Raw genomic sequence first — 14648 nt, forward strand, 5'->3', positions numbered from 1 at the left:
TCTTTTCTTATTCCCTTTAATCTATTTAATGTAGATAACATTAAGGAAGATGCATGTATTTAATCATCTCACTTAATCCTATGTTTGACTACATTAAGTGAAATATTGAATAAGGTTAGTTTAGTAAAATAATATTTTAATTTAATTTAAATTTAAGAAGTGGACTATCATTTTGGGACATCCCAAAATAGAATAAGGGACTCAAACGGTGGGACGGAGGGAGTATATACATTAACAATTTAATTACTCCCTCCGTCCCACCGTTTGAGTCCCTTATTCTATTTTGGGATGTCCCAAAATGATAGTCCACTTCTTAAATTTAAATTAAATTAAAATATTATTTTACTAAACTAACCTTATTCAATATTTCACTTAATGTAGTCAAACATAGGATTAAGTGAGATGATTAAATACATGCATCTTCCTTAATGTTATCTACATTAAATAGATTAAAGGGAATAAGAAAAGAATCGAAAATTGATGTTTCATCTCTCTACCCATAAACACTCTATTTTATAAATACTCTAACAAGATTTGTTAGACAAATGCAATGGCAGATCCCATATTGAAAGAAGATTTAAATCAGGTTGCAACTACCAACAAGAGTGGTGCGAAAGCTCCAACAACAAATGATGCTATCAAAACAAGCATGAGGCCATTACTTGATCTCAATGCCGAACCACAAGAAGAGGGTTACATTTCACTAGCTCAAGAACGAGAACGTACTATTCAAAAAATGTTGAAGATATACTTCCCCAAATTTTTCTAATTTGGTTATTTGCTTCTCTTGCTTTTGAAATTTTATGTGGACGTTGTTTTACTGCTATTGCTACTATTATTCCTCCATTGTTCATTTCATTTAATTAATGTTATGAAATCCCTTACTTTGAATGAATAGTTATTTGCAGAACATCTATTGTACAGGGCATGAAATATGACAACTCATCAATTCATAATCAAGAAGCATAAAATAAAACTGATACTCTAAATTTTGAAGTCAATACAAAATTAAGATTTGTCGGCTCACTGATCACCAACTCTATTTTCCAAAAAGAGTTTTGCATCATCAAAAATCTTACGGTCACACTCCAATGTCTCTGGTAATTGTCCTGCTCGACTCATTTTTTTCTTGTTCATATGAGGAATTTTGTAGTCGTTTCCACCTAAAGTTCGCATCACTTCGACCATGCAAGATTGTAACGTCAAGAAGACGTTGTTGAGCTCTTCCACCGGAAATATATCATAGGCCTTCTGAACTGCTAAAACCAACTCATCAATTGTAGATGGAGCCTCTTGATGTTGAAGTGAATCAATAGCACGAAAGAATCCTAGATCTAATACATTTAAATCGGGACTATTTGCTGGCTGACAACACAAATGAATGTCGAACCCATCTTGTCTTGCAGCCTCCACAAACTCAGGATCATTAACATGCAAATGAGGTTTCGCATTATCTTGTTGGATATAGATTCTTCTACCATTTAGAGACGGCCATTTCTCCCTTATTGCTGGCAAAAGTTTCTCAAGAAACCCTGCTCGAATCACTTGTTTAGTAACCGATACAACTGGTTTCGTCTCCAATGTACCCGAAGCACGATTCTTACTGTTTCGCTTTGCTGGTTCTTTGTAAACAAAGGGCCATATTCCGAGTTTCCCATCAAAGAAACTATTCGACGCATTATCGAAACGTGGCCGGGCAACAGCAGCCATGAACATCACTTTGAAGATAAATCTTTTACTTTTGCATGCTCGATATGGCTCACTCTCATCTTGGTGGAGATAATATTTTTGTGTTGTATTGGATATGTAAAACCATTTTTCGTCGACATGAATAACGTCATGCATGTTATTGAACATAAGGGAAGATAAAGCCACATCTCTATTAATCATAGACAAACAAAACTCTAACCTGGACCTCTTGTTCTCCTCTGTCAATTTTGGTTTCACAGCATTTGAATGTGGTCGGAGATATCCTTCTTGAATTCTTCTATGGATAGTTGATTTTGACATTCCCAAGGCCTTTGACAACGATCTTATATTTGTTCGACGTCGGAGCGGAATGGCTTTGATTTGTTCTAAACTCAATTCAACTCTTTTGCGTCCATTACTTCTCGGCAACTTGCATGAAAAATCGGGAGCAACACCACTTCGACTACGAACATCGTTTCCTGCATACCATATTCGAGATACAGTTTTCCTGCACACTGAAAATGTTTCTGCAACTTTTGAAAATACACCTCTCTTAATCTTCCCATCTCTACTTTCTTCAAGCAACATTTGGTAAATACTTCTCTTTGTTTGGTTTGACAGAAAATTCCTTTTACGTCTATTGTCACTACACTCTAACATTGACGTAGAGTTGCTAATGCTCTCAATATTTTGAGTATCTTGTTCTGAACATGGGTCGAGATTTTCTGGCAAAATATTAAGATCAATGGAAATATTTTCTGAAGAGCTCATTTTTCTTAACTTTCTTTGTTTAATCACATCTGTAGTTATTTATAAATCCTTGCCTAGAATTCAAATCATATTATAGGTTAATTTGGAGCCAAAGTTTTCATTTTAGCAGGAAAAAGTTGGCGCCTTTTGCCTATCAAAAAGTTTTCATTTTAGCAGGTTAATTTAGCAGCAAAATTTTGCTTTGAAACTGTAGTGCGTCAAAAAGTTGAAAGAGGGGAAAGATGAAAGGAAATTCATGAATCTTAAGTAGTCAAATGCACAAAAGTTGAGGATAAAATAAAAACTACGAAATAAATTACAAGATAAAGTTTTGACCACTAATAAGTGTATAATAGACAAAAAACACATAAATTAATATATCTACATAAAATTAAATGTGTTTTCTTAATATGTGTGAAAATTGAAAGGGGACTCAAACGGTGGGACGGAGGGAGTATATTTTTTGTTAAAAGGCTATAATGAGATATTTGGAGGCTATGAATAAAATCACCCTTATGGGATATACCAGTTAATCTTAAATATGAATAATATTTGACCAATACTTATATTAAATAGTTAATAGTGGGCCGTTAAATTGTCTTGGCCCATTATAGGCAAATTTATTTGGATCCTGCAATTGGGCTTTGATTGTAAGGCTGCGAATATGGTAACCCAAAATTATATGATAGAAAAGTTTCTCTGCTCATGATGAAATATTTTATCGGGTAACTCATTTTCACTCATTTTTTTCTCAAATATTGAATAATATTATCTTTGAGTAGTGGTGTGAAAATACTTTTCAATATTTTCTCATATTTCATCTCTAATAAACATATGATAATATATATATATATATATATATATATATATATATATATATATATAGAGAGAGAGAGAGAGAGAGAGAGAAGGGTTCAACAGAGAAGCTAAATATTGTAGAGAATAGAGAATTCGCAAAATAAAAATGAACAGATTTATAATTTTAATGAACAGATCAATGTACCGCATGAACAACAATTTGCCCCGGGTTCGAATCCTGATGGTGGCGAGTTTTTCTATATTTTTACTAAATACGTATGCTCATTAGTTATGTTGATCTGTTCGTAAACTATATAGATTTGTTCATGATGAATAAAAAGATAATTCTCTATTGAACTCAACCCTATATATATATATATATATGGATGAAACTTGTCCATTAGATCTTGATTGATCTAATGGCTTGAAATTAGCTTAATAATTTATTAAATAAAATAAGAAAATGATGTAGAGGACAAGCTAGTAATTTTCTTCCTATTTATTTTCGTCAAATCTTCTTGTTTTAGTGACCAAATCTTTTTTTTTTTTTCATTTATTCATTAATCATTAAACACGTTACCCCACCTATTAAACACATCTAACCTAGAATTAAATTTTTTCCTATTAAACACATCTAACCTAGAATTAAATTTTTTCTTGTATCATCAAAAAAATTCGTAATCCAAAAATTGACATTCACAAAACTATGCATCATCATGTGATTCGTAATGCATACTAAAATATTCGTAAGATTAGAACAAAACTAATTCAGATTCATATAACAAATTAATTCCTAGCACCATGAATCAGATTCGTAATCACAAACTTAAAAATCCGTAATATTATAAACGAAAATTATTTCAGATTTATAATTTCATATTTATATAACAAATTAATTCCATTCACCATGAATCAATTTTTTAATACAAACTTAAAAATTCGTAAGATTAGAACAAAACTAATTCACATTCATATAACAAATTAATTCCTAACACCATGTATCAGATTCGTAATCACAAACTTAAAAATTCATAATATCAAAGAAATATACTTTACAATTCGGAATTCACAAGAGTAAATCCCATAATTAAATTTAATAGAATATCAATGTGGGAAAGATAGATGAGCTAATGTATCCATGGAGATAGGGCCTTTTATTTAGGTTATGAATTGATGAAATTTGGTATAAATTCAACGTGAGATAGATCAAAACAAATGAAAAATGTCATATAGTGTAGAATTGAGACTTGAGAGTGAAGCATATAAGCATATACCGAATTGTGAGAGTGTCATATAGGATAGAGAATAGCGGAGAACTCTCTAATATGTATGTTGATCGTCGTCTACCACCAAATAATTCCTGTAATCTTACCAAAAATTAAATGAGTATAGCAATAAGCAGGGGCGAACCATAAAGAACGGGTAAATGCTAATGATAAATGCACTTAATTTCCTAAAAATCAAATTTGGTGTAGCCACCACGCCTTAGATTTGAGAGATTGATAATTAACTAAGAAAATAATGAAGTAAATAGAAAATAAGAGATACATCAAGAATAAAACGAACTCGTTTCGAATAAATCCACACTAGTCACTATCCCGATCATAGACGCAAAGATAAATTAACTCTCATGGACCAACCAGTTATAGGATACCGTGAATACAGCGGATGTACCCCAATTCTCACTTACTTTATCGATAATTAGCTGTGGACGTCAGACCTAACTATTTCCCTTATTAAAACACAAGCAAGCTATAGACGCTAGACCTAGATTTAATATTCAATAGCATTAAGATGAAGAAACCCAATTTAGACAAATTATCCAAGAAACGCAAGTAATAATTTATCTGTCAATGACACTAATCTGAATTAATCTAAGATGATCAGACTAAAAAAACCAAATTAAAGAACTCTCAGGAAATAAATCATAATCCAATTGAATCAATTAACAAACAATTAAGTCATACAGATTTTGGACTAATGTTTCATTATTCTCACCGAATCAAGAAAATTAGCTATTCATACTATTGAAATAAAACATAATTAAATCAAAGAAAGAAAAAATAATATAAAATCTAAAGAAATAAATTAAATAAAATTTGTCACCGAAATCTCCAAATTAAAACAAAAATACGAACTAAATGAATAAAATAAAGTCCAAACGTGTTATGAAGATCTAATCCAAGTCCTAATACGTCTGTAGCTTCCTCTATTGCTAAAGAAAAGTCAACCTAATAAACCAAAGATCCCATCTCATGTCATCGGCCACATTTTTTAGTGGGCTCAAAGTTAAGCTAAAGCCCATTTACTCAAGTTATAACCCTGACTACGGATGTCAATCGGACCAGTTCATCGGGTTTCGGGCCAGCTCTATCGGATTTCAGGCTAATCGAGTGCGGATTAATCGGATTGAGAATTTTTTCGAGTTATAAAGTTTCAACCATAACCTTAAATGTTCGGATTTCGGGTTAGCCCATTGGGCTAATCGAGTTAAAGGCGTAAAAATAAAATAATCATTTTTATTTTGTTATTTTTAATGATCTAATGTATAATGTATAAAATATACATAGAAATCAAAAATATAATGTAAACATATAAGATATTGAAGAAAAAATCAAGATTACATAACATATAAAATAAGTTGGTAATAATAAAATGTTCAACTTTGTTAAAGAAAAAATAATAAAATGTCCAATAATAGTTTGAACTTATAGAATCAGAGCATCTCAAAAATACAGAAAAATGTAATGATGAGACTTTATTATATTTTGTCATTTTTTAATTTTTATATCTAAATATTTTATGTTATGTATTCGGATTTTGGGCTAGCCCATCGGGTTAGTCGGGCTGAACCTATCAGGTGTCGGGCTATTCGGTTACGGGCTAGTTGGGTGTAATTTTTATCGGGTTGAAAATTTTCAATCCTAACCCTCTCGGATTGACGGGTTAATCGGGTTAGCCCACGGGTTTCGGACTGGATTGGCATCCCTAACCGTGACATAGTAAATTATACTCCAATTTCTTATACTACTTTTTTTGTTGTTGAGAAATTATACTTTTTTGAATTCTTCTTAAATTTGCATTATAATCCCTTCTTTTTCGTCCTTCTTTCACTTGATCCCGATGACTTCAAAACTCTTCAATTCCTGCATCAAAAATCACCTATTTGTATATATTAAATTTCATTAAAACACAAATAGTCAAAGAATATGAACAACTAGAATACACACATCAATATAGTTCTTTATATAATAGATAAATTTAGATATATCATTATGAGATTAATGAGGGAATGAAGATTTATTTCAAATTATTTTACATGACCAAATTAATTTGAAGAATTTATTTATTTTACATATATCTTTGTATCATTTTCTTTATTTTATATGACCAAATTCAATTGAATAACTTATTTATTTAAAATAGGGTTATTGGCTCCTAAATACACCAACTTTGGGGGTAGTTTGGTTTTACACATGAACTTTGAAAAGTGTAAAAAATACATAAACTTTAATATTATAGTAATTTTATCACAAATTCATATATTAGATATTCGAACTCTATAAAAATCTTATGATTCACAGGTTTAGAGATGTCTTATACGAAATCTTTTAGAGATGCCCTATACAATGTCATTTTTCAAAACGTCCGATAAATACACGTCGATATTTCAACTTGCCACGTTAGCTTTAATTTGAGCAAAAATTGAATTTGTGGCAAAATTGCTACAACATTAAAGTTCATGTATTTTTTTACATCTTTTAAAGTTCATGTGTAAAACCAAACTACCCCCAAAGATGGTGTATTTAAGGGCTAATAACCCTTTAAAATAAATTGAAGTATTATTTTATTTATTTTATACAACCAAATTCAATTGAAGAACCTATTTTTTTCAAAAATGTCTATACTTTTATTTAGGTTTGCAAATATTGAAATCTAATTACAACTTTCATAAGCTTCGAATTATGAAGTTTAATATAAATTTGATGTGAAAAACTATTGCAATTACAAAAATAATGTGGAAAACTATCTATTTGAAATAGATATTATAAGTATTTCTTTATCTAGATTATTCCATGATTAAATTTAACAGAATATCAATGTGGGAAAGATAGATGAACTAATTTATTCATGGAGATTGAGCCTTTATTTAGATTGTGAATTGATGAAGTTTAGTATAAATTCAATGTGGGATAGATCAAAATAAATGTAAAAATGTCATATAGTGTAGAAATTTAGAATTGAGAGTGAATTAAATACTAATTGTGAGAGTGTCATATAGGATAGAGAATAGTGGAGAGTTCTCCAATATGTAGCTCTTTATATAATAGATATACTCCATCCGTCCCACTTATCTTGGCACACTTTCCTTTTTAGTTTGTCCCAATTATAATTACACTTTCCAAAAACAGTATGTGGTTCCTACCTTCTCTACACATATTAAACAAGTGATCTTCACCCACTTTACACTCTTAACTCTTTATTTTTTATTTTGATGCTCAAAATAAAAGTGCCAAGATAAGTGGGACGGATGGAGTACTATATCTTTATCTTAGAAGTATTAAAAATCTACGTACATTAACTAATATGAACTATATTACATTTGAATCTTCAAACTCAGTATTGCTGCCAAAACATTGTGATGTAACTCCAAGAAAATTGAGAAATAAAGGCAGCAATATTAATATAAACGCTGCCAAAACATTGTGATGTAACTCCAAGAAAATTGAGAAATAAAGGCAGCAATATTAATATAAACGAAAACAAACAGGCAAAAGAGTTCCAAAATCTTATGTGCATTTCTCCACCCACTCCACAAAGCACACCACATGTTTGAATAATTCTCAGACTTAACTCAACACCACTGTCCTTATTAGTTTAGCTCCTTCTATTTGATCACATTCTACACTTCAATATAAGTCCAATTCCATTTTAATTTCAATTACAAAAACTATATATTTCCTCTATTCCAGCTAAATTGATCAACTTCTTTTCAGGTCGAGATTTAAGAAATTAAAATTTTAAGTATGTTTAGCTCCTTATATTTATTTCATATAAGGAAATTAATCAATTTAATTAGAACGACTCAAAAAAAAAAAATACTCTTGATCAAATTAATTGGGGTGGAGAGAGTATATTGCTACTATCTCATGTTACCTTCGTCATAATATATATATATATATATATATATATATATATATATATATATATATATATATATATATAGGAAGAGGTTCTAATAAAAACCTCTGTTAAAATGAGAACTAGGAACCTAATCTTGACCTTTTAAATATTAGATCTAATGGTTAGGATTTATTCAACAAAAGAAACTGTGCATCTATTATATTTTAATGTGCACTTAAAAAATATGCAATTTATGCAATTGAAACCAACAATGCAAAATACTCAAGCAAATCGAAATTGTGCATCTATGCAATTGAAACTGTGCATCTATGCAATCGAAATTGTGCATCTATAGTTTAATCTCAGCCCTATATTTTATTTAAATCAATGGCTTTAAATTGGTTCCTAGTTTTCATCTTAAGAGTGGTTTTTATATTAACCCTACCCTCTCTCTCTCTCCCTCTATATATATATATATATATATATATATATATATATATATGTGTGTGTGTGTGTGTGTGTGTGTGTGTGTGGTGTGTGTCATAAGTATTTTCATGATTACATCCAATATACGATAAATAATCATATACTATATAAATACGAGGATGATTGATGATCAAATAAAAATCATTTTTCGACGTAAAAGTTATGAAATACTTACACTTAGGGTGTGTTTAATATTTTTTACACTTTTAAATAGTGAGATAATATAATGAGGTATAAATTTATCACTTGAGTAGAAATCACATTTTTTTTTTTAATTTCCTTTTCATTTTGAATGATAATATATCCCACACTTTATAAGGTGATAGAAAATTATAATACTCTCATTTAGTTATAAAACTATATATATCTTGCCCAAGGAAAAGAGTGTTTCTCGACATTTTATACGGCGTGCTCAAAATTTCAATTAGGTTAAGGCAAATTAACGAGGTATAAGGTATAAGGTGATACATGAAGTATTAAAGCAAACACATCCTTAACCTATAAAGTAACTTACTTAACTCAAAATGTAACTACAGTCTTATAATTTTGGGGCTTGAATAATATAGAGGAGGCACAATGAAAGGACAATTACAAAACTACGAAAGTGGAGTTACTTGTGTGAAGTGCAGGATCTATAAGTTAAAACAAAGTTCATAATTTTTTATGAAAAATCAGAGTAAAACCATAACCAATAAAGTAACTTAACTTATAAAGTAAGCATTTAATTTTTATAATTTTAGATTCGAATTATATAGAGGAGGCACAATTGCACAATTACAGGATAATTACAAAAGTAACAAGACTATGAAAGTGGAGTTACTTTACATGTGAAGTGCATTTACTCTATAAATTAAGTATAAAGCTTATTAATTTTTATGAAAAATCAGAGTTTTTACTGTTACCCAATCTTCGTAGACACGTCAATCAAAATAGAGTAGTATTATTTGGACAAAAATTGTTCGAACAAAAAAGATATTAAATACTTTAAAAATCTTTAAAAAAATTTGTTGCAATTTAATTTAGTTAATTTTATTGATTTCTCTACATAATAGATTTTTCTGTAACTTTTTTAATAATTATTTTAATTTATTACTACTATTTTTTTGTACTTAAAAATAATATTCCCTATGACCATCAAGAGTGTAACATTTTTGATGGACACGAATTTTAAGAAAATAGTTGGTAGATGTGTATTAAGTAGAGACGAGTGGTTGTGATTGAATTGTGTGTGAGGCCATAAATAAATGAGTGGTTGTAGTTAAAATAAGAAATTTGGGTCATGTTCCAAAAAGTAAAGTGGTATACTCTTTGTGGATGCCAATTGGTAATTGTGTTACACTCTTAGGGCCTGTTTGATATTGGGTTATACCCTGTATAAGTTAATTTATTCTTGATTTATACTGTGTTTGGTATTCTGTTAGAGTTATGCGGCTGGCCCAGGTTTAAACAAGGGCCCGGTCTTAATTTGTGAGATTAACCCCGTCTAATAATACCTCCTTCAACATCCGATAACTTTTACCCTGTGGATCTGGATTAACATTTTCATACCCTTGTCACGATTTTCGATAATTTTTGTTGCCCTACCTTCTCCCCGCCTCCATCTTTTCCCTACATTTGTGTCTGAAGTTTTGGGGGCGAAAATTCAAAACGCAATTGACGGATACCCATTGGAAATCTGGACGCAGCGGCTGTAACAGCGACGTCGGAGAACCAGCGTCGTCTCCCGATCAGGTCAGTGTGAGAGAATATCTCTCCTTCCCTTTTGACATATATTGTTCTCTGAAATTCCATCAATTATCGAATAAAAACCTTTCGCCCAAATTCTCCACTGATTAAATTAAACAATCTGACAACCCCCAAAGTTAGCTCCTTTTTTTTTTATCTATTCTCGATCAGTTATTAAATTTTGTCACCTCAGAAAGTGATGGAAGAGAAGAAACCAAACTTTTCGGTCGAGATCGAATTTCGAAGCTGTTCATTGACGAAAAGCTCGATTTGTTGATCTGTGCTCCGATTAGAATCTCCATTTCTTGATAGAGAGGACGGCGGTCGTGAAATTAAATTCAATTTTTAATTTCTCTGCCATGGCCGACGGCTCCGTGAGTCTCGAGAAATGGTGGGATTATTTCCGGAGCGCGAGCTCCGACATTTTCATCATAATCGAGCATGCGATACTGGTTGCTGCATCCGATTGCCCCTACGACTTCAGATTGAAAAATATCCTGCACTAGGGTTCAGAAAATTAGCTTCACCCAATTCTCGAATTTGTGTATTTTTAAGATCACAACTCATCTATTGTAGTGAAAAAACTCAGCTTCGAAGATTATATTTATGAAAACACCTTGCATGCTTGTTTTCGTAAGTCAAGCTGTGTGATTTGGTTTATTCAGAAGCACCAATTTTACAATTCTTTGCATTAATTCAGATTTCGTATATTTTTTACCACAAAATGTAGGGAAACATAAAGAGGAAAGTCTTCACAAACCTGATATCCCAGAGGTGAGTTCCGTTTGCCAAATTTTATACGATGTATTTTATTCGAGGATCTGCTGATTATGGGCCAAATTTCATTCAATTTAATTTATTTCTTGCTATCATTTTATGATTGAGGTGTGATCATATTATCTTAAGCTTCTTCGCAATTTGTGATATTTTGTTTTATTTTTTGGTGTTTATACCCTGTTTTGGTGGTCGAAAATTGGTAATGAGGGGTTTGAATTTTGTTATTACCTCTTTCATGCTATGTTTCGTTGATTATATGGTATCTTGTGCATCGTTGATGAAGGGTATGTTAGTGTTGGCGAATCATGTGAAAATCAATATACGTCCTAGGCTTTGATAAGGAGTTTTTGAGGCATCTTTTTGATTTTTCATTGGCTGGCTTGGCTGTGTTTGTAAATATCTGTTATGATTTATGACTTATGATTTATAAGGGGTGGTCTGCGCTTACGATTTATAGGGGCTGGTATGATTAATGATTTGTGCTTGACTGTCTTGGCTGGCTGCCTTGGTATGATGATTGTTTATTCTGTTGAAATTTGATTTTTTTCTTATGTGATACTATATTTATTACTTCAATTATATGAGCTTAATAATGGCCAACTATTTCTTTGCTACTAGGCTCTTTAGAAACCTGCTACTTCTGCGTGTGAATCCGCAAAATGCCTGGAAAGGAAGACATTCGTATGCGTGATATGCAATTTGTTTTGTTGCAAGAAATACTGCGAGTTCATGTGATACAAGTGGCATTATTATTTGTCTATTATCATAAGACTAGGCTAGGCAAAAGAAGGCGTGATTTTGGAGCCATAAAATACGAGATAATCCATAAATTGCCTGACCAAGAAAAACATTTAAGCCGTTTATTTGGTGTTAGTGATGTTTACTGCATATCCAACCTTCGAATGGATCGTAGTACTTTTGCTAGGCTTTGTGTTATTTTGCGAGAACGGGGGGGTTTGGTTAATGGGCGATTCGTTACTGTTGAGGAACAAGTAGTAATGTTTCTTTCAGTTTTAGCCCATCATAAAAAAAAATAGAGTAGTTCGGTTCGATTTTTGGAGATCCGGTCAAACAATATCACACTATGTACACGCCGTTTTGGCCGCTATTATACGGCTACATGATTTGTTCTTAGCTAAGCCAGAGGCTGTTCCCGCGGATAGCAATGATCCACGTTGGCGGTGGTTCAAGGTATTAATAACATGAATCAATATTATTTTTAGTAAACCAATATTTTGTGTTCTTGGTGTTGTATACTGATTTGATGTGTGACTTGTTAATAGGGCTGTTTAGGGGCATTAGACGGCACGTACGTGAGTGTCATGGTCGGCCAACCCCACCCCACCTATCACCCCACACTCTCATTGATGCTATGTTAAAGCTAAACTCTCAATTAAGTGCGGACGTCTCGTTGAATGAGGTGGAGGGGCGGGTTGCCTTTCTACACGATCGCTATGTATGCTTCAAATGGTTGTGTAACGTCAAGGAGACGCAATATGATCAAGCTAACAATTTCGTTCACGCTGTGGAAGAAGTGTGGCAACGCTTGTTTAAGGTATATTTGTTGTATATTATGCCGGACTTAAATAAATGACATGTTTCTTATAGTTCTTTTATTTGATGGATATTATTTGTAAGGAAAATCCCTTGGCGCGAGCTTATTACTATGTTGGTGAGCCGGAGTTCTTTCTTTTGTGCAATTTGTTTGGGATTAATGACGTGAAGAATGAGCTTTCCCATACACTCATCGTCATCGACGACTCGACAACCGTCAACAACCAAGCTCACACAAGCGACGACGAGGTCACTTCACCAATACCCAAACCAGTCGCTAGAAAGCTATTCGTGGATGATGCATGTTCAAGTGTTACGCCGGCCGCTCCAAATCCATTTAAAAGCAAAGTGGTTCATCCATGGAAGGCACTTAAAAATAAATTTAAACGGCCAAGCAATCCTCCCGCAAAAAGGAACGACGGTGGAAGTTCTAGCGCCTCCTCTTCTCCATTCAAGTAGCTCATGCTCGCGCAATTACATTTCACATTTGCAGCTTATTAATTGGTTGTTAGTCCTCGTATTGCAAGTTTCAATTGCCTTGTTTTAATTTCTTTGTTTAGTGGCTATGGTTGTTTTCTTCTACCCATTACCAATTACCTTCAACAGTTATGTTCGTGCTTTTATGCCATTTATGCCATTTTATAGTTCTTTTTTGCTTTGTTAGTTCTTGGTACTAAATTCTACGTTGTTTCATTTAATTTTTTTTGGGTTTAGTTCGAACTTTTTGTGCCATTTATTTATCGTTCTTTGTTGCTTTGTTAGTTTTTAGTACTAATTAATATAAGATTTTTTATAGCTATTAAACCTAAACTGATTTTTTTATTACTATTCCTTAGATTTTCGAATAATTGATAAGTTTGACACATGAAATGATAGCAGAATACCTTCATTCTCCATTCAAGTTGATTATTATTCGTTTTTTTTTTAAAACTTTAATTCGAAGACCTTCATTCTCCATTCATGAAAGTTGCATTCATCGTAGAAAAATGAATTATATAATGGTGCTCTCCATAACAGGAGGCTTTGGAAGCTACATTTTTGGTATGAGCGAAGTCATCGCCAAACAAACTAATCCGCAGAATGTTAAGAATCCTCAACTATCATTGATTTCAAACTTACTTATCCAAGTGGTACTGCAACTGCTCATCTCATCAATAGTTTTCAAAAATAACACATAGCACGAGCATTCAAAAACCAAAAAGAACTTAAAACAATGTCAACCATATTCGACTAAAAACGATGGAAAGTTTGAAACAATGTCAAGCATTCAAAACCCAAAAAGAGCTTAAAACAATGTCAACGGCTGTGGTTCGACTAAAAACGATGGAAAGCAAGAAACAATGTCAAGCATTCAATACTCAAAAGATGGCCAAGAAGGAACAACACATAGTCTCGACTCTACCGCATTTGAATCACTTATGCTTCGAACCAAGAAGGAACAACACATAGTCTTCCTTCGCATCTTTGGGGAGACTTGAAAAGACGTCGAGGAGCTCCACTTTCTTAGCAAGCATGTTGCATATCTCGAACTTCTCGGCTTGTGATAGCCCGGGTATACCACTCAACTTGGCAAACACTTCTTTGCGCGCCTTTGATACATCAAAATCATACCCCATTCGACTTGATATAGTCTCGAGTCTCGATTCCGTGCCCCGGCCAACCTCATGTAATGCCTCGAAGAACTTGTCATCGAAACCCATACTACGGCGACGTTTCTTGCTTGATGTTGGAGCTTCCTTTTCAAC

General features: G+C 32.4%; 1 protein-coding gene and 1 long non-coding RNA gene across 2 annotated transcripts; one reads left to right on the top strand and one right to left on the bottom strand.

The window, feature by feature from the left end:
• Nucleotides 1-1023: 1023 nt before the first annotated feature.
• LOC130990891 (uncharacterized) lies at nt 1024-2460 on the bottom strand. Its single transcript, XM_057915119.1, has one exon. It carries the CDS (start codon nt 2458-2460, stop codon nt 1024-1026), a length of 1437 nt encoding a protein of 478 aa, XP_057771102.1.
• A 7734-nt stretch (nt 2461-10194) lies between these two features.
• On the top strand, nt 10195-13532 carry LOC130989464 (uncharacterized). Its single transcript, XR_009090613.1, has 5 exons — nt 10195-10578; nt 11303-11346; nt 11968-12540; nt 12633-12904; nt 12988-13532. It is a non-coding gene; the product is annotated as an uncharacterized LOC130989464 (long non-coding RNA).
• The last annotated feature ends 1116 nt before the right edge of the window (nt 13533-14648 follow it).

Source organism: Salvia miltiorrhiza, chromosome 6 (genome assembly GCF_028751815.1).
Source record: "Salvia miltiorrhiza cultivar Shanhuang (shh) chromosome 6, IMPLAD_Smil_shh, whole genome shotgun sequence".
NCBI lineage: Eukaryota > Viridiplantae > Streptophyta > Magnoliopsida > Lamiales > Lamiaceae > Salvia > Salvia miltiorrhiza.

Excerpts from the sequence above, each read along its gene's own strand:
- LOC130990891 (XM_057915119.1), bottom strand. The coding sequence starts at position 2,460 with ATGAGCTCTTCAGAAAATATTTCCATTGATCTTAATATTTTGCCAGAA.